At 35.0% G+C, this 21,091-nt stretch overlaps 1 protein-coding gene and 1 long non-coding RNA gene across 2 annotated transcripts in view; one reads left to right on the top strand and one right to left on the bottom strand.

Moving 5' to 3' along the window:
• Window positions 1–10,557, bottom strand: part of LOC141377681 (uncharacterized) — an 18,216-nt gene extending 7,659 nt beyond the window's left edge. Inside the window, exon 1 of the long non-coding RNA XR_015507169.1 lies at window positions 9,856–10,557. This is a non-coding gene — a long non-coding RNA (uncharacterized LOC141377681). The remainder of the gene's footprint in view (window positions 1–9,855) is intronic.
• On the top strand, window positions 9,961–21,091 carry dnd1 (DND microRNA-mediated repression inhibitor 1). Its single transcript, NM_212795.1, is given in 4 exon segments — window positions 9,961–10,064; window positions 10,237–10,342; window positions 16,547–17,008; window positions 20,001–21,091. Coding segments are annotated over 4 exon segments (1,236 nt in total). The 5' UTR covers window positions 9,961–10,022; the 3' UTR covers window positions 20,627–21,091.

Below are 21,091 nucleotides of genomic sequence, written 5' to 3'. Positions count from 1 at the left end.
TATTTTTCTTTTTGAAATCAATGGTTATTAGTTTCCAACATTCTTCAATATGTCTTCTTTTTTATAAAGTAAATAAAGGTTTAGTTTTCAACTACTTGAGTGCAAGTAAACAGTGTGTAAATTTTATTTTTTCACTGAACTATCCCTTTAAGTGATGCAAATCTTATCATTAGATTGTTATTCAACAGAATTTATCACATTTTAATTTATCACAGTTCAGATTTTTTTATTATAATGTGTTAAAAAGTGTCATTTTGGGGGCGTGTACACAGCTCGCTGTTTTAGGGGTGTGTAGCTTCACATGAAAATTAGTTTTGACTTCCTGTCCAATGTAAAAAGGGGGTGGAGCCAATAGCTCCCCGCTCTGTGTTTGGCAACAGACAGGCAGGCAAAGAGAAGCGACATGAGTGAGAGTACCAGCATTCAGCCGTACATGTACGACTCGGACACAGACCAAGCAGAGAGAACAAAATCATTTGTGGATGAATGGTTGGGCAAGAGCCTCCTGAAGGCTAATTTATACTTCTGCGTCAAATGCACACGTATGCTATGGCGTTGACGCATAGCCCTTCACCATGGCCGTCGTTGTCGCTGATGTGCACCTCTCAAAAAATGTAACTACACGGTCGCAACAACGCGTAGCGGAAGCTCTGTAATTGGTCGGCTTGGTAACGCTGACGAGTCTGGGCGAGACCGAGAGCCGCGTGAATGGTGCGACCCCGATGGAGCGATTGTTTACAAGTGTAGAGTGCTGTGAAGGAGCTCCGGATGGAAAATTTTGTTTTGTGTTTACCTCATAGTTAAAGTTGTTGCACGTCCGCCGGTTCCTGCCTCAAAATGAGCGAGTTTGAGCCACTTGTACATCCAGGAAGTGTTCAGGAAAAGCAAAAGAGCAGCGAAGAAACTCGACACAGAGGAACATTAACACCTCACTGCCAACTAGCGTTTCGGAAGTGTTAATGCAGACAGACAGAGACCGCACGCAGAAGTATAAATGCACAGCTACGCGCGTTGCATGCGCCGTGGGTTACGCCGGTCACTTGAAGTATAAACCAGGCTTGAGAGGGGAACCTCAGCCAATGAGGGCAGAGGGGCAGTGGCTCTAGCCACCGGGCCACCCCCCTGTACACGGCCCTGATTCAGTGGCACTCTGTGGCACGGCAGAAACATGAAATGTCCAGAATCGTGGCTGGGATGTCGCGGACAGTCGCCGACTTGGAGCGCTGTTGTGTGTACCCTGATAGAAACCTATGTTTAGAATTACAAAATGCATGGCGCTGCGTGGCGCGACACACAGCGGTGCTTCTGGTGTGCAACCTGCAGGCAAGTTCATTAATTTATTTCCAATGGAGAGACGCGCATGTGAGGCAACGCACTTGCACTTTCCAGCTGCACCTAGTTAAGATCACAGGGAGCTTCTGTGACCGCGAGAAATGCAAACGGCTGAAGTTAAAGGTAGACGCAATGAAAAGTACACATGTTTGCAAACCTACCTAAAGTTACAAACAACAATTCCAATGAGCACGATCGTGTGGTGAATGCTGATCTTGTGTTGAGCCCAATGAGCCTTGCATCTAAAAATAGAGCAAGGGTGTTCCTAGTGTTATCGCTTTGACTCACATGCTGAAAATGGCGGGCTTTAAACAACAAACTGAGGATATGGTAATGCGCGCCTGTCAATCAATATTGGTGGGCGGGGAGACCACATTCCTATACGTCAAAGTGCGGTCGGTCTGAAAAGCGCTCTAATTGGTCCACCGTTTTTATGTTGTTAAATTGAAAAAAAGGACTGGGTGTGTTTATATCACCCCAATATGACGGTCTATACACTATATATACACACGTCTGTCCAAACAGCTTGAAAAGTATCCATAGGTGCACCATAGGTGCCCTTTAATAGTATTATAGTTTATTAATTCACTTTTTTATAATAAAATGAGAAATAAAAGTGCTAAGATAATAGAAAATAAGTGCTTTAGGTTTTTTCTTCCTTTCTTGTAATTCAGTAAACTCTAAAATTCATGAGATACACGCCACTGACACATTTTTAAATGTGATGGTCTTTACTCAGTTCTAATAACTAAATTCGGTAACACTATAAAAACTGCACACCTTGTATCATTTGTAAAGCAAATTTAGTAAAACCTGGTTCAATTCCATGTCAACAGTTCCTTTAGAAATATTACTCCACGCAAAAAAAAAAAAAAAACCTTTCAATACTTATTTTCCCCACTGTTTATAAGTGCATATGTATTGATTTAAAATCCCACGTCAGATGAAGCACTTCTAAGTTAGAGTTCACTGAAACCCCTTGAAAGTTAGTTGAGTGTGTTTACAGCATGAGTGACAGGACTGAAGATATGAGTTTTGACATTGGACAGATTGTGTGTCCCTCGGTGAGCCCCGCGGTGGCAGATCAGCTTCATGAGAAGTGTGCGTGCACATGATGACTGCGCGTGCGTGTGTGTGTGTGCGTGCGCGCGCATATCAGGACAGGCGCACAGATGTGTTTTTGGACCCCACGGCAAAGGAACTGCTGTCGTTCCGCGGCTCGCAGCGCAAATCAGCCGGATAACATCAGTCAGATCGGCCCGCTTTTAACGTTTAGATGTAAAAGGTTATAAATTAATTAGCCAAAAGGCAGACACAGCACTTTGAATAAACAAGAAACACGGCAATATCAGAATTACAACTTAATTACGCCTGTCATATAAACTCGCGCAGGTTTAGGGATGCTTTTTATCACCTTCAGGCATTAATGAATAAAGAAAACCCACAAGTAATCCTACAATAAGCACAACTCCAATTTGTGAAAATGACATGCGAATCAGTATTAAAAGATTTTGGTAATAAATTAATTAAAAAGTGTTCATCTTATCGTGCGCGACTGCAGCACACGTGACAACGCGATGCGGTTTTATGACCTTCGAGTGTTTTTGTCGCTTTTATTATGAGGTGTTGATGTGATCATTTCCATGCAAACATACTGTGATTGCACTAAAACGACATATCACATCTCACAGACAGGAGGAGAATGGAAAGATGAGGCGCAGAATGGAGCGAGACAACCATGAACCGGTTGTCTGTCTGTTCTTCTTTTTTCTTCTTCTTTTCAGAGAATTAAAAGGCTGTAAAGCAATGGAGGGATTTTCTCCAGCTAAAAGTCAGAGCTGCAGGCCGCACTGAGAAGTAAGCGAGATTCTGCCTTTCATCTGGCAGACTGGCACAGCACCGTTTACTCTGGCAAGCTGTGTACCTGCGCGCTCGTGCATTAGTTAAGGCGCCGTTCAATCAAAAGCTGCTACAGAAAATACACTAATCGATCTTTTACAGGTGATTTATGATCCAAACTGCATTTTAAAATGTGTTTCTTGTTTATCAAAAGTGCTGTGTTTACCTTTAATTCATTAATACATTTTACATCTTGGCCATACTTTAAAAAAATACTGGTTACCTTATTTTTTATTTTTTTTTATTTAAGGGGTTATTTATTTTTAAGCAGAATCAAACTAACCTTATGAGTCCATTGAACTTATTTTTAATTGACTTAAAACAGCTTGAGTAACTTATAAAATTAAGTTAGAATGTGATTAACTTTAATAGGAGTTACAATGACTTAAAAACACTTGCTGTCAGAACTAATTGATCATATATTTTTTTGGAATAGCCTGTGATTTTGATCATTTGAACAAAAAATTTTTAATGTTTAAAAAATGTTTAATTGATTTAAATATACATTCTTGGTTAAAAACAGTGCTAAAGTCTTTTTAGCAGGGTAGTTCACCCTAGATTCTTATCTACTATGGAAGTCAATGGTTACAGCTTTTAAGCTTTCTTTAAAATATCTTCAATATCTATTTGGCCTATTTCTTTAAAATATATTTTGAGTGAACTATCCCTTTAACAGACTTCAGTTTGATAATGTTGTGAAACCTTCTGCACAAAAAAAAAGCTTTTCTATTTTTGATAGGCCTACATAAATTTGGCTGTATAAATAAAAAAAATAATAATAATACTAATACATTAATAAACAAAAGTAAGATTTACTACAAAATTAAGCAATCGTTGCAAATATATTTACAAATATAGGCTAATTACAGACTAATATTTAAAGAAATAAATGATTCATATTTTGACAGAAAAATTATTAAAGTAAAAATTATTTTAAATAAAACAATAACAAAAAAATTGAGGGTGAATTATGCAAACACACATTTATTAATCAGATGTATTTTTGTTCTAACTTTAAAATTAATGAAATTGTGAAGACATTTGAGTTTATTAGTTTTTTTAATTTGTACTTTTTTGGCTTACTGACTAATTTATATATTTCTTTCACTTTTTATATTTGTGGACTATTTTAATATTTTTTTATATATTTTTTTACTCTAAATGTATTTGATGTAACTGTTTAAACGTTCCTTTTATTTAAATGATTAATATTTTATTTAAATGATTAATATTTTGATATAAAATAAATTCATTCATTAATTACAATTAAATTTATTTAAAATAAAACATAATATAACAGAATAAATTTTGTTTATATATTAGACAGATTTTTTGTTTTCATTTTAAAATAAATATAATTGAAAACATTTGTTAATTTTTGTTTTAAAATTTACTCGATTTGATTACTGACTGATTTATTGATTTCCTTCTCTTTTATTATGTTAAACATTTTTATTATGTTATACATTTTACATTAAATGTATTTGATATACTGTTAAAACATTCCTTTTAATAAAAAAATACTAAAAATATATAATAAATGGTTAATATTTTGATACAAAATATATAATTCATTATTACATTAAACTTTATTTAAAATATAACACTTAAAATATAACAATAATATAACTAACTGAGGGTGAACTATGTATTTATTACATTTACATATTACACATTACATTACTTTTTTATTTTAATTTATTGGCTTGACGTATAACTGCTAAAACGTTCCTTTTTTAAATAAAAAATATTATTTAAAATATATATTAAATGATTAATATTTTTATATAAAATAAATTATTTATTAATTACATTAACAATAAATAAAACAATATTTAAAGTAACTGAGGGTGAATTATGTAAGCAAATATATACGTTTATTAATTAGATGGATTTTTGTTCTCTTTTTTAAATTATTGAAACTTTATTTCAAAACATAATATTGAAAAATTACGTTTTTTTTATATATTTTACTTCATTTGCTTACTGACTCATTACTTCTCTTTTAAAATTTGTTAATATTTTGCGACACAATGGCACAGTCCTTAGCACTGTGGCCTCACAGCAAAAAGATCATTGGTTCGAGCCCTGCTGGGTCAGTTAGCATTTCTGTGTGGAGTTTGCATGTTCTCCTCATGTTCATGTGGGTTTCCCCTATAGTCCAAAGACATGTGCTATAGGTAAATTGAATAGACTAAATTGGCCATATAGAGTGCATGAGTGTGTATGAGTGTTTCCCAGTACTGGGAGCTGGAAGGGCATCCGGTTTGTAAAACATATGCTGGATAAGTTGGTGGTTCATTCCGCTGTGGCAACCCACAAGTGTGGATTAATAAAGGGAATAAGCCAAAGGAAAGTTTATAATTTTTTATATTTTTTTCCCTTAAATGTATTTGATGAACAACTTTTATAACATTCCTTTTTAAAAAAAATTAGTAAGAAAAAGTGTTATGTGCAAAAATAAAAATGAATAAATAAATACGGTGCTAAAAGTAAAAAGAAAATATTTTCCAAATAAAATTTCTGGGCCCATTTTTAATATTAATTTTCCACAGGTGAAGCTGGCTCTTCATGCAAGAAGCTATAGATGCCTTTTACATTTCACCTCGTAAAGATGAGTACGGAGTGTTTTTTCTGTCTTTCCCTTTTGGTAATGCATGTTTTAACAAGCGTGGCCTTTGAAGTGGAGTTACAGAGAAAGGTAGCAAATATCTTGAGATTATTTATTCACACTCGACAGCTTAAAATGAAGTGTGAAAAAATGTGTTTGGAGCGGAACTCTTGCATACTGTGCGGTGAACTCTGTTGCCTGCTGCTTTTAAAAACATACAGTAGAAATCTAAACTAGAGAAAAAGCTACACTTTCCTATACTTCAGTCACTTTCTGCATTGCTAGTGTTACCCGCCGGTCCTACACCACCCAACCAGCCCAGAGCTGGGATCGAACTGGCAACCTTCCGCATGGGAGTTGGTTGCTCTAACAAGGAGGCTAAAGACCACAGCCTCTAGCGATTGTTGCTAGAGCACCTTTAGAGGTCAGAGGAGTGAAGTTCACCTGCACAGCACTTACTAGCTGGCCTCCGTTACACTAGCAAACCCAAAGAAATCTTTCTATAAAAATACACTTATTTTCCTGTAGAGGGTGACACGGTGGCTCAGTAGTTAGCACTGTCGCCTAACAGCAATAAGGTTGCTGAGTCCCAGCTGAGTCAGTTCGCATTTCAGTGTGGAGTCTCCTCATGTTGGCGTTGGTTTCCTCTGTATGCTCCGGTTTTCCTCACAGTCCAAAGACATGTGCTATAGATGAATTGAATAAATTAAATTGGCCAGTGTGTGAATGAGTGTAAATAGATGTTTTGCAGTACTGGGTTGAAGCTGGACATCCGCTGTGTAAAACATTTACGCATTTCAGCAAATAAACACCCTGAGATTCCCAGAGATGGGTTGCAGCTGATAGGGCATCCGCTGTGTAAAACATTTGCTGGATAAGTTGGCGGATTAATGAAGGGACTAAGCCAAAAAGAAAATGAATAAATGAATGTTTATGTTCTCTATAATTTTTATATTTCTGTAAGAAATGTATTGTAATTATGACAAGTTACAAAATTTAAGTGAGAATATATATATATATATATATATATATATATATATATATATATATATATATATATATATATATATATATATATATATATATATATAACAAAGCAATGCTACACAAGACAAACACATGAGATCTTCAAGAACAACAAGCAACAAAAAAGAAAAAAGAAAAGGAAGATTCACTGCTGTTTTTCTCTGTGGACAGTTTTATGGTCCAGGGGTCATGACCGGTCATAAACTCAGCTCAGCGGGATGCCTAATAACTGAACATGGGCCGATCTCTTTATGCACTGCCATTTTAAACACACAATAATAATAATAATAATAATTATTATTATTATTATTATTATACATTTAAATTTACATTAATAAAAAACTCCACATTTTCATATCTTGGCCAGGAATAGCCTACAATTTCAATCACTTTAATAAACAGTTTTGTAACATTTATAAAAAATAAATAAATAAATAAATAAAAAAGTTTAAAGTGTTAAATTGATTTAAAATATAGGGATATAGCTCACACTATTTTTTTCATTTTCTACTATGGATGTCAATGGTTGCAGGTTTTTAACCTTCTTCAAAATATTGTCTTTATTCTTCATCAAAAGAAAGAAACCGTATTTAATGATCATTTTAATTTCTGGGTGAACTTCCCCTTTAACTGAACAGACTTCAGTTTGACAATGTTGTTGTGTAACCAATTTTTAAGTACACTGAAATAAATGATTTCTGCTAAATTGTTGCAAACAAATTATATGGGTTGAATTTAAACAAGCAAATAAAACTTAGTAATGTTCAACTTTATTTGTTGGTATAAATTCAGCCCAAATAAATTGTTTACAACCATTTAACTTAAAAAAAAAAAAATTGTAAATCCAAGGAATCATCTTTAAATCTTTAAATATTATATACACACATTAAAAGGAGTGAAACAAAAATAAGATTTGCAAAAATAAGCAACAAACAATTATTGCAAAATTAAATATATAATTTTAAAATACAATCAATTAAAAAATATAAGAGAAATTATTAATATTTTGATATTGTTTTTCTGTGGAAAGTTTTTATGGTTTAGGGGTCGTAAACGGTCATAAACTCAGCTCAGCGAGACGCCTAATAACTGAAAAACATGGGAAAATCTCTTTATGCCCTGCCATTTTAAACACATAATAATAATAATAATAATAATAATAATAATAATAATAATAATAATAAACATTTAAATATACATTTAAAAAAAACATGCACACATTATTGTGAAAAGATTAATGTATAATTAAGACTACTACTACTACTACTATTAGTAGTAGTATTACTATTTTTATTCTTCATTATAATAATAAAATCATACAATTATAAGAGCTATTTTATGGATAATAAATCCAATATGTATACATTTTGTCACCTTGGAATAAGGAATATAAGAACTATCTGCATTCTGACTGATTTTGAAATATTGAGCTTCAAAGTTTTGGCATTTCATAGCAAACAGTATGTGTAACATTTGTTTTTGTAAATAAAATAAAAAGTCTTAATGTAAACAACTTATTAAAAAACATCCCATAATATAAATTGTCATTTAATAAGAATATATTTCAACAACTCAATTTTGACAAATCTCAGATAGGATCTTATAATTCTAAGGGGACGACTTGTACAAGCAATGCTACAGCCCAACACACAGCATAAAACTACAGGGAGGAGTGGGGACAGCTGCAACACTTTTGGAATTTTCTTCAGTTTCTTAGAGACAGTTTTTCGTGGATACCCAAAATTTTAATATAATAAACCCACATCTATCAGACACCCACCCACATTGTTATATTTGTACAGATGATAATATACAGCAGAATTTAAACTTGAACAACGTCAAATGTTGCAACTGACCCCGAGCATTGGGACGGTTGCAACTTTCATTGAATTGTATTGATAAAAAAAATTCTAAAACATCTGGTTGGATTTTATTTACTTTTTTTTTGTAAATTGGTTACAATTTTTAATTGATAATTTAAATACGGACTATTAAAAGAACACGCAACAACCATGTTTTGGTCAATTATCAGGCCTACAAAATAACCTGAACAATAATATTTGTTAAATTTCCTGAAAATCTAGAATGAACCTTTGCTAAACAATTATTTAGTTAAATAAATTTAAACTGTAATAAAATTAAAATAGTTACTTGTTCATATAGTAACCTATTAAATGATTTCTGTAATCAGGGACTCCATACTCAGTCAACCATGATTAAATTTCCTGTGCTACAGTAGGTACATACAACAGCTTTAACACTTGGTGGCTACCTATTTGAAGGCAAGGTAATATTTGGAACATTAAACAAAAATTGCTCTACCTTAAAATTAGTTTTACACTGAAGGAATGGTCACATATGGCTGATTTATCTCATATTGAAGGAGTCTGACTGAGAATATGTATAATCAACATATTTAGCTCAATCCTGAATGGAGAAATAAATTGTTGCAACTGCCCCGTGTTGCAACTGTCCCTGCTCTCCCCTACTGTACTTTTAGAATTTTGCAAAAACCACAAATTAAAAAATAAACTACTAACCAGGATAAATAACGCTAAATATTTTTTTTTAAAAAGGCTGTAGTCTATTATTTTCCAGACAAACGTGGTTTTTCCACTTGATGTTTGTATTAGGAACCAAAACACAAGTTGAGCAAGCCACACATTTCTAACATGTTACAGCACTTATTCTTCAAAACAAGTATTTTTAAGACTTGCAATAAACACTATTTCACTCTACACAACTGGTCAGCAAACAAACTTAATTTAATTTAGGCTGTTAAAATGCAACAAAGTATCCAGAATGGCGTTCACTCACAAAAAATTCACAAGCACGGCCGCCACCTGCTGGCGAAGAGTGAACTCTTTGTAGTTTCTAACCAAATTCCTTTCTTAAAAAGTTCCCTAACACTCGTCTTAAAGAAAATAAAGACTCCAAACACGAATTAAACAACAAACATCAGTCTAAAACGCCTTGTCTTAAAACACCTTAAGTGAAATTTCCTCTGAGGGTCTGAAATTTGAGCGCGTTTCACAGAATCCGCCCACTTGCTCCAACAGTCCAATAGCGTCTCTAGGAGTCATGAGGTTTCTTTTAATGACCTTTTCTTGACTTTTCCACCAATTTACAGGTGTGTCTATCATCATCATCACAGATGGTCGGAGACATGGATGCCCAGCAGCAGGAGCTTCAGCAGGTAAGCGAGTTTATTTACACGTTTATAAACAACACGCCTGTTTTGCAAACAGTTTAACTTTTCGGTCGAATGTTTATTAGTATGTGTGTGTCGGTTTGACACTTGAAAGGCCGTCAATTCCTCAATACACCACGCCAAAAACATTAACATCCCCTCTCTAATTTGATGGCAGATTCTGAACCCGCAGAAACTCAAGTCTCTGCAGGAATGGATGCAGAGGAACTCCATCACTTTAACCCAAGTCAATGGGCAGAGGAAATATGGTGGTCCTCCTCCAGGTAAGTGCCCCTCCATCGACCTGAGAGCAGCATTTGAGCAATCATAACGCTCTTTTATGCCTCACTACACTACTATTTGACTCTTGTTAATAAAGACGAGCACATGGCATCATTTAAGCTTTGCATTTTGCTTCGTGGTACTGAGCAGAAACAGAAAGTCGTCGTTTGGGGATTAAAATAGCTTGTCTTGTGGTTATAACGCACTTTAAGGATCTTCTGAAAGTTTGAGCCATGCCTCTTTTGTGCTTTGCATTAAAACGTGGACACCTGGAGGTCAATCAGGCTGCAGTCTGCTCACAGCTGCTCAGCTAGAGGTGATTTTAGATGATTGGTGTATGAAGGAGATTGATTTGTAGATGAGGGGATTTGACATTAGATGTGTATAAAACAAACACACACTACTGTACTGTTTGTTTTTAAAATATTTTTAAAAAATGTTAAAATCTCGCAGTCTAGTTGTCTTTTTTCATACTTCTTAAAGTGAGTTGTTATATAAATTTAATAATATTTTATCATATTGTTAATTGTAAATATGCATGGGCCTGTGTCCTGACATCAGATTATGCTACCAGCACTGTATTTGAATGTTTCTTAGGTTGGGGTTAGGGCGATATTAAAGCTTTATATCACACTACTCCACTTTAAAAGTTGGTAGCAAAATCTGAAGGGTAGCATATTGCGTCATCAAAATGTGCTACCTACCTTTTGAATGGGAGGTAAAGCTGCGGTCACACTAGAGTTTGGCTGTTTCTCAATATGCGTTCTTCAGCGGTCTTGCGTCCTCGTGTTCTCGTGAAACGTCATCATCAGCTGCCTAAGTTCAGTTCCAATACTCAAGACCGCAAGTACGGAGGACGCGTGAAACTTCCCGGATGTGTTCTTGATTTCGAGGATGCACTGATGCTGACTTGAGCACCGAACTCGCTCTGGAAGTCCCAGAAGTCATTTCGACTGGAGGTGGGAAGCGCTGCATTTTATTTAGATTTATTATTAAAGTTTAGAGACATCACTTATTTACCTCAGGAGTTTCCCTAAATGAAACGGTGAAAGTAAACATTAACATGAACATCTTAATAAAGGAATAAACACATTAAGAGTTGTTTGCTGAAATTCGTATTAAAATCTGTTTTATTTATATTGTGCAGAGTATATTTCTAATGTTTTTATGCAAAGTATATATTTTGAAGAGGGGAAAACCATAAATCGTTGTATGAGTGCTGTAATGTTTAAATAATTTCCATTTAAAACACGTGAAGGTCACATGACCATCAGGAAGAACGCAGCATCCCATTTCTCAAAGGACGCGTTCTCTGCCCTCGCGGTCTCCTGAGTTTGTTCTTCCGAGGACACCTGGCAAGACCGCACTCTAAAAGAACGCAAGTCCATTCTCTGCGTTCTTGGAATTGAGAAACAGCCTTTGTGTATGCGAAATTCTGTCGTACAGCGCTGCGAAAAGGGGCGGGATTAAACAAGATTATTAGCCATTTAAAAAAGCGAGCGATTGCTCCATGTTTTAAATTCACTGTTCAGAGAGGTCATGTTTTGATCCTCTATTGGTCTCACGCAGTCAAGTGATGCGATTTCGCAGGTCAGAGGTCACCAAGCTTGAACTTTGCACCGCAGCAACCTGCGAAACTTGACGCATGATCCCGCGTTTCCTGTCTGACGCATGAATGGAAGTCTATGGGGAGAAAAGCCCAGTGTGACCGCAGCTTCAGACTATCTGAAAAAGTAGGACCAATCAACAGAACACCTGTATAAGATTCTGACGGATGATAACCTGGATAAAAATATCACAGTATTGTAATTACTGCTCTGTTATATGTTCTTTTTAAATGTCTGGCTAAAAATAGCAACCTTTTTTCCCCATTGATCACAATATATTTTATTTAAAGGAACATTTAAAATATGGTGAAACAGTAAACATGTCAGGCAAAATAATTTAAATAAATAATTGACTTGAAAAGACATCTTTGGATATCTTTCTTTTCTGTGGATATAAAGTAATCCACGCCACTGTTCAGGTCAAAAGCATGCATGGATGTTGGTTTAGATTTTGTTTTTCAGATGTTTTCTGAATTGTTGACTGACCAGTATGGGTTTCCTAATAGAGATACTGTTGCCCTAATAAACGAAATAAAATAGTTGTAGAAATCACATAAAAACATCGGGCATATATCTTTTTCATATATCATAACAGATTTTTCTGCAGCTTTAAAACCTAGGCTTTTCCAAACCATGGTAAATAGTGATGTAATGGATCACAAATCTCACGGTTTGGATCACTTTATGTTTTTTTGCGGATTGATCTTTCGGATCAGCCAAAAAGGGAAGGAGACAAATGTAATTTGGTTTCCATTTATTACAAAAACAGTACTGCTAGACAACTTTTTGATTTAACAAACAGAACTTAAAACCTGTAATGTTATTACAAATAAAATGAGAAATAATTAGCGGATTTAAAATAAATGGTAAAATACTCAGTAGTGTGTAAAATTCACTGTTACTACGACTGTTGCTGATATGTAGAAATCTAACATTATGGCCCAGTTTCACAAACAGGGCTTAGGTTAAGCCAGGACTAGGCCTTAGTTAAATTAGGCTATTTAAGACAAATTTATAAAAATGGCCTTAGAAAAATATTACTGATGTGCACCTGGAGACAAAAAAAATGACACTGACATATTTAAGACATCTCTCTACAAGTTATTTTGAGTTGAGACAGCTCAAACATGCAATTTAATCTTGACTAGCCTTAAACCTTGTTTGTGAGACCGGGGTTATAATTTGTGCAACCCATTTTTAGTCTCATTTTTAATAAATTATTGAATTATTCACTCATAAAACTTTATTGCTAGATGTATCATATTAAAAGAACTACTCAGTGGCATAATTTTGATCGCCACCTATTAGTTAAATAATGTCATTTCTGCTTACAAATTTAATTTTTGAGCGTCGTTAAATGCATATGACGGTGATTTTAATCTTTACCATAAACAGCAGTAGTTTTATATAAACTATAAACTGTTATCCCAATACTTCTGTGTTATTTGACTGTTTGTAACTTCATAAATAACTCAAAAAACTTAAACTTAATCTCTTAGGATTAATAAACGTATTCAAATCACCATCATTAATAATTTGTTGCGTGGATGTTGAGATCCCGATCTTTTAATGATTTATCATGCAGCTTACACTGAATGCATTAATGCAGGCTAAACAAGTTGTGACAGAAAACACCTTTAATAACCTTAGAAACCCACCACATCCTGAATAACCTACCACAACTATCTCTATCATCATTATATTTTAAAGGAAAGCCTAAATGCTTTACATGTGATTTGAATGACAAGTACAAGTAAAAAAATATATTACTCTGTGAGTCATGTGTGTTTTGAAACTACGGGTTGTGATCCGTTCGAATCACGGATTAACCGTGATCCATTACACCCCTAGTGATAATCCTTGAAACCAGTTATTGTCCCATGCCTAATTGTAAATAATTTCATTTAAAAGAATGTAAGGTTTACATGATTCACTCTTTTACAAAAACAGTTGTTTGCTTAAAGAAGAGTGCATTTATTTATTTATTTATTCATGTATTGTTGTAATTGTTTAATGTCTTCTGAAGTAAAACAAAAATCCTTTTCAGGGGTTTTATTAAGCTTTTTTTAATGCAAAAATCATGAACTTGCCGACAGAGCCTCAGCTCAGCTAGTTTTTATTCTTCTTTGATCTGGTCTCTGGTTGGTGTTTATTTTATGATGTTTTCATGAGTAATAGTATTTATCGTGTGATGTTTTCATAAACTGTTATACGTCTGTAGGATCATGTCAAGAGGAAGAGCATTCGCCTTTATCTTTTGCCTTGATGTGCCTGGAGCTTGATGGACGGTGAAATGTGTCATCATCACATTAATGCAGTTTATAAACTACCTAATTATTTCAGTCTGACCTTGGCAATTTGATAATTCCTTTCCAACATCTATGATCGTCTTCCTTTATTATATTACATTTAAGATGTTTTATCTTGGATGAAGCTTTGAAGTTACAGCTAACCATGTGTGTGTGTGTAAGAACCTGTTGTGTAAATACTGTCATAGTAGTTGTCTGATTGATTGGAAAGGTACGTTTTGAAATGGATTTCAGAGTAGTTGGACATTTATCAAGATGAATTTATGACTGTTTAACTAAGTAAACTATAGGGAATAATCCATGATAATGTGAGATGTTGACTGTGTTTAAATAATTTTTAGTTTGACTGTATATCAATAGGGTTTCTTCAATCTAACCCTGTTCATAATTTTAATAATGTATTATTTATTTATTATTTAAAGGGTTCTTGCACATTTTAAATTCAAGTTTAAGCCCCTTTCAAGCACATTCTAGGTGCATTTGTAAACTTTTCTGGCACTAAGCTTTTCTGGCACTAAGCTTTGCACTCATCATAGCACACGTGTTGCTGATGATGTGACAATAAAAGTGATTTGATTTGACTTTACAGTTGAAGTATGTACAGTACATTTGTAAATTGCTACATCACATATAGTAGTCAAGGAAAAAATTGATGGCATGTTTGCCCCAAATCCAACATCAGATTGCTCTCATTCACTTTCTAACATGTGATTTACTCTCATCTTAAATGTGTTTCATCATAAATTTATATACATTTAAATTTCAAAGCAGATCATGCTATAGGCACACAAAAAAAAGATTTGTTTAAATGGGTAATTATTGTTCCCTACTTGGTAAGATACATTTATGATAGCAACAAATTTACATTTTTAAACAGTTTCAAGACTTTATCTAGAATTCAAGCACTTTTCAAACCTTAAACACTAGATTAAAATGTAAGCATTTTCAAGGAATTCCAGTGTTAATTAGGCATGGAACGATAACCGTTTTCAAGGTATACTGGAAAAGTCAAGGTTTTAAAACCGCCAAAATTTTCTGTAATATCGTTCCTAAGGTACGTGTAAGATTATTATTTTTTATTTACTTTTTTTTTTTTAGGATAACAGTATCTCCAGCAGAAAAAAATATCCAAAGATGCTGTTTTAAATTGTAAAGAAATGCGTGTTTTTGAAACAACAAAGGCAGCAGAAGTCAATAACTTATTTTAATTATTTAGCCTGACATGTTTACTGCTCCAAAATATCATGAATCGTTCAAAAAATAAAATTAATTGGTTTCAAAGGGGTTGTGTTTTTTACCTCGACATTTAAAAAGAATATTTTAGAGCAGTGAGCACAATACCGTGATAGATTTTATCCAAGGTTATCATACTGTCAGAATCTTTTACCGGCACATGCCTAGTATTAACCCTATATGAACCCGAATCTATTCATGAACTATGTCTTAATGCCTTGTAGTTGTAACCATGCTGAAACTAAGTGCTCCGCAAATATGAATGCAAAACTGTACAAGTATAGTATAACTTCATTGAAAATTTCAACATCAGTTAGTCTCGTCATATTAAAATGCTATTTTCTAAACTGTTGCAAATAAACTGTGATAATGTGAGAAAATGTTGAAGTTTAACTTTGCTAACGTCTGTAGTTGTTTGGTTTAACTATTCTGCAAATTGTTACTTTACATGGTTATTGCACTCACAGATGAAAGTTGTTATTACTCACCATCACATCCTTCTGAACCACCAATGATTTTTACTCGTCTTCAGGCCAGATGTTTTAGATTAAATCTGAGAGCTCCCTCATCCTCCATAGACAGGATATAATGAAAACTACCTCTAAACAGACCATATGCCTTCAGTGGTTCACATAAAACAAAATAACTTTTATTCAACAGTTCTTCTCCTCAGTATCAATACAGGGAGCACATTCATGAACATTGCGCTCCTTATGTGGGTTGCACTCATTAACGCTGCTGATGTATACTTTGGATGAAGTCAATATTGCTTTATGTGCAAACAATTTTTCTCATAACTTCATACTATTCCAACTGAACCACTTTCTTGGCACTGAGTCTGGAACCTTGCTGTCTACTGAGGGCTAGAGAGCTCCTGGATTTCATCTAAAATATCTTAATTTGTATTTCAAAGATGAATGAAGGCCTTGGGTTTGAAACGACATGAGGGTAGTAATTCCTGGGGAAACCAGCACTTTAAATCTAGGCCTATTCAGTGTTGTTTCTGCCTCAAAGATAAACAATTCCTCATTTTATCCCTCTTTTATTCCTCTTCCAGGTTGGCAGGGTCCTGCTCCTGGTTCGGGCTGTGAGGTTTTCATCAGTCAGATCCCGAACGACGTGTACGAGGACCGCCTGATCCCTCTCTTCCAGAGCATCGGCACCATTTACGAGTTTCGCCTCATGATGAACTTCAGCGGGCAGACCCGGGGCTTCGCCTATGCTAAGTACGGTGACCCTCTTACAGCCTCGGCTGCCGTCACCACGCTGCATCAGTACCGGCTGCCGGAGGGGGGCTGCCTGACCGTGCGCAGGAGCACCGAGAAGCGCCAGCTGCGTTTGGGGGATCTGCCCGTCAGCATGAATGAATCGAAGCTGCTGATGGTGCTCCAGATGCTCTCTGACGGTGTAGAGGACGTCCTGCTCAAGCCACCGGGGCCCAAAGGGAAAGAGGTTGTGGCTCTAGTCAACTACACGTCCCATTACGCCGCATCCATGGCTAAGAAAGTGCTCGTGGAAGGTATGCTGGGATATGGATTTTTTTTCTAAGGAATGTTGAATACACAGTATGGAGGATTAGAAATGAACATGTTTTAATTAACGTTTAAATTGCTCAAAAGTCCATGAAATTAAAATCAAGTTTTTTTGATGTTAGTAGCAGTAATGTTTTTAGGATATCTATAAGCTAGTTTGCTCCAAAACATAAAATTTGCATTTATGAGATAATAACATTTATAAAAGGAAGCTTGTAGTTTGTCACTTCCGCCTAAATAGATCAACGGTATTTATTCTCGTCACCTCATACTACAGTTTCTCATCAAATCATAACCAATCAAATGCTCTCTATTATCTGACTTGCCCCGCCCCCTTCAAGACGCTTTCCATTTGATGCGCTTGAGCTCAACCACTCTTACTGGCAGTGCAGTGATAAAACAAAACACTATTGTCTGTTTTTCTCACCCTCTTTTCTTGTTTCACTTGATTACATCAAACATCGAACAAAAATGGCACATTTTAAAGCATTTCATGGGACCGTTAAATTCAAAATATACCTAAAGGAAATGCCTCCATATATAAGCAAATATGCCTGTATATCACAAAGTACGTTCTCATTAGTTGTTTTTCAGGTACTGAAAAAGATATTTTATAATAATAGACCAAAAAAATAAATAAATTACAGCAATATTAGAATCAAAGCAATGAAAGTTCTGAATCCACAGGTCCTCTACGAACTTGTGCATTATAACCTCAAATATACACGCTTTGATAAAAAATCCAGGTTACTGAGCTTAATAGCTTTACAAAAAAATCATTTGTGATTTCTGTTTATGTTTTTTTGTTTTGTGTGTATAGCAAGCGAGGTTAAGCCGCAGTCATTCTAGAGTTTGAGCATGCGAAATTCTGTGGTTCTGTGGGATAAAATAAGATTAGATTAGTCAATGATTTACTTCATATTTTATGGCCCAATCCCAATTTTACCCCTTAGCCCTTCCCCTTGCCCCAATTCTCTTTAGCTTGAAGGCGTGGGGCTAAGGGGAAGGGCTATACACCCCTTCGAAAGGAGATTTTTCAGGAGCACACTCAAAACCAAGGGGTAAGAAAATTTCCCAGAATACACCAGCCACAACTGCAGCATGGCTGCACCCGGAAGTAAGAAAATCCACAAATTAGTTTTTTTTTGTCATTATTACGCATTTTTACAACAAACAAGCACATGTTTTAATATATTCATAACCGTGTTTTAATGTCATGCATTTAAAAAAAATGCTAAAATAAAAAAGGAGCAAAAATACAGCATACGGGCTATTCTATTGCTGCTGTGTCATCACTTATCTTGCAAGTCATATCCTTCGTGCCTCTCATTTGGGATGCGTTTCATGAACTGGCCCCCATGACAAACTAATTAAATAGCCCTGTTCTACTCCGATTCAATGATTTATGCTAAGCTAAGCTAAAAGACCCAGAGATTGGCTGAATAAATATAAAAACAGTAAAACTCCTAGAACGTAAAACATTTTAGCTTTTTCTTTTTGTCTTAGTAGTTAGTACATGATCTAACTGCAGAAAAGTCAAGCTTTAAATAGGAAAACTGCCTTTATTTTTAGATGCTAACAGTCTAGTCCGATTCAATGATTTATGCTAAGCTAAGCTAAAAGTGCTCTCAACAGACCCAGAGCTCGAGATATATTAAGCTGCAGAACCGCAGAACCACACACGTTTTAGGCACACATGATTTAGGCAAACCATATATGGTAACTAACTAACTCCTTAGCATTATCGCCACCAATTAAATTTCACAAATATGGGTTCCCTTTTCAATCATTATTATTATTATTATTATATCGTAACGATCATTTTAACATCTCTGCAGTTGTGAACTCAAATTATGTAAATAAAAATAATTGGTTAAAGACAATTATGACTTTATTCATGTGTCCACATAAACAAAGAAAACAATAGACAGTCTAATTGTAAGATTTAGTGTAATAAACAAATTCAGGATCTTAATCTTATTATACTTGGTTAAAATCACTTTGTTGTAAAATATAAAAAGCAAAGAATGTCACATTAAAATTAATTACTATAGTTAATCATTTAAACAATAAATAACATAGTTATAAACTGATTAACTACTATCTTTTACTAGACTGTCACAGCTGTTAGTTATATATATATATATATATATATATATATATATATATATATATATATATATACTTATTAATTATTAATAGTTAATTTGTTTCTATTGCTAAATGTGGGTTTAAAAACAATATATTGCTTACTATAAATTACTACAGTATTTAATGTGGGAAATCATTAATTAAAAAGTAATTAGAAAATTAAGCAAATAAACACTATTAAATCGCTTGAGTAAAATATTAATATAGTGTTATACATTTGTTACATGTAAAAAGATTTTTATTACATATAAACTGTATTATTTCCTATATTAAAGTGCTATTATTTCCTTCATTATAAATTAATTCATTACATAAATTAAACCTGTCCAATTTAGATCGTTCAGCAAGGCCAGCAAACGAGGATCTGCCATATTATTGTCAGATAATAATGACTGATCAGCTATAATGACTGATAGAAAACTGTTCAGTCTATTATATTGAATGGCGATCGGAAACAACGCTCCCCATTCGGCTATCTCGATCGCATCTTTGTGAAATGAAGTAAACACTATTGTTTATTGTGTACAATATTTATTACCCATATATATATCAAAATATATCGATGACGATGGACAAAAAGACGTTAATAATATTAACATCGGTAATAACCATATATGGTTTGCCTAGATTGCGTGGGCCAGATTGTGTTGCCTAAAACGTGTGTGGTTCTGCGGGCCTGCAGCTGGATTTTATTGCAGAGCTCAGCTTTATAGATTAAATAATATTAAAACTCAACAGATGAACTCTACAGGAGTTGTAAATTAAGCCCATTTCCAAAAAAAAGTGAAGAGTTTCTTTTGTAACCGTTTATTTCCTACGTCTTTCTAGCTTTTCGGAACCGGTACGGCATTTCCATCACCGTCAGATGGACTTCCTTCTCCAAGTCCAAGCGTGTCGAGGACACTCCCCAGGAAGACAGCTGCGTAACCCCACTTGTTCTGAAGCCGCTTTCTAAACCATCGCTCCTGCATTATGACGTCCCAGCTCACCAGTCTCTGCTTCCTCTCTTCCGGGCTGTTGGGGGTCCGACCACCAGTGAGCAGAGAGATGAGATGATTCCTCAACCCACCATAATGTCAAGAAATGAGCTGATTCCTCAATCGTCCATAAGGCAGAGAGATGAGATGGTTCCTCAGCTCCCCATAAGGCCGAGAGATGGGATGGCTCCCCAATCCCCCATTAGCCTCGACGCCGTGTCTCATCTGCAGTGGATGTGCGAGGTCAACAGACTCGGCTCTCCGCAATATGAAGTCCACTTCCATCACGCGGCTCCTGACGGATTCCTCTACTTCGCCTTCAAAGTGCTGATCCCAGGCCTGCCGCTGCCCCTGTATGGGTTCGTCCAGATCCTGCCAGGCACCAGCGCACGAGCCATGAAGAGTGAAGTTTACCGGGCCGCCGCTGAACAGGTGATCCAAACCTTGTGCCGAGTCTCAAATTTGCGGCCTTTCTAAGAATGTCAGATTATGGCTTGATCGAATGTGATTGTGATCAGTTTTACGTTCAGTATTATGTACTGTTCCGGTTATAGATGATGAATATGTGGAAATGTAATGAAAAATAAGCATTTAGTTTACTGTTGATGAAGAGAAAAAAAAAGGTGACCAAGGCAGTATTACTTTTATTTGATTTTATTTTTTTCAAGCTCTTGACTTTAGTGGTTTGAAGTTTTATGTTCTCGTCGTTTTATAATATTTTAACTATGTAATATTAATAATTGAGTTGTTTTAGTCAGCCTCATCATATTAGGATGACTGCATGTTTTCACGCTTTTCTTTTGAGTGTTTTTCACTGTATTTCGACTTCACTTTGGTTTGCGTTTGTCACGATTGTTCTTTTTGCATGGTGTGCTCCTTGTGTTTCCTTGTTTGATGGGTTGTACTGACTATAAATGACTTTTGTACAATAAATAAGTTGTT

The sequence above is a fragment of the Danio rerio genome, chromosome 14 (assembly GCF_052040795.2).
Source record: "Danio rerio strain M-AB ecotype USA chromosome 14, GRCz13ab, whole genome shotgun sequence".
Classification (NCBI taxonomy): domain Eukaryota; kingdom Metazoa; phylum Chordata; class Actinopteri; order Cypriniformes; family Danionidae; genus Danio; species Danio rerio.
The sequence above is the reverse complement of the archived record's forward strand: the minus strand, read 5'-3'. Positions and strand labels throughout refer to the sequence as shown.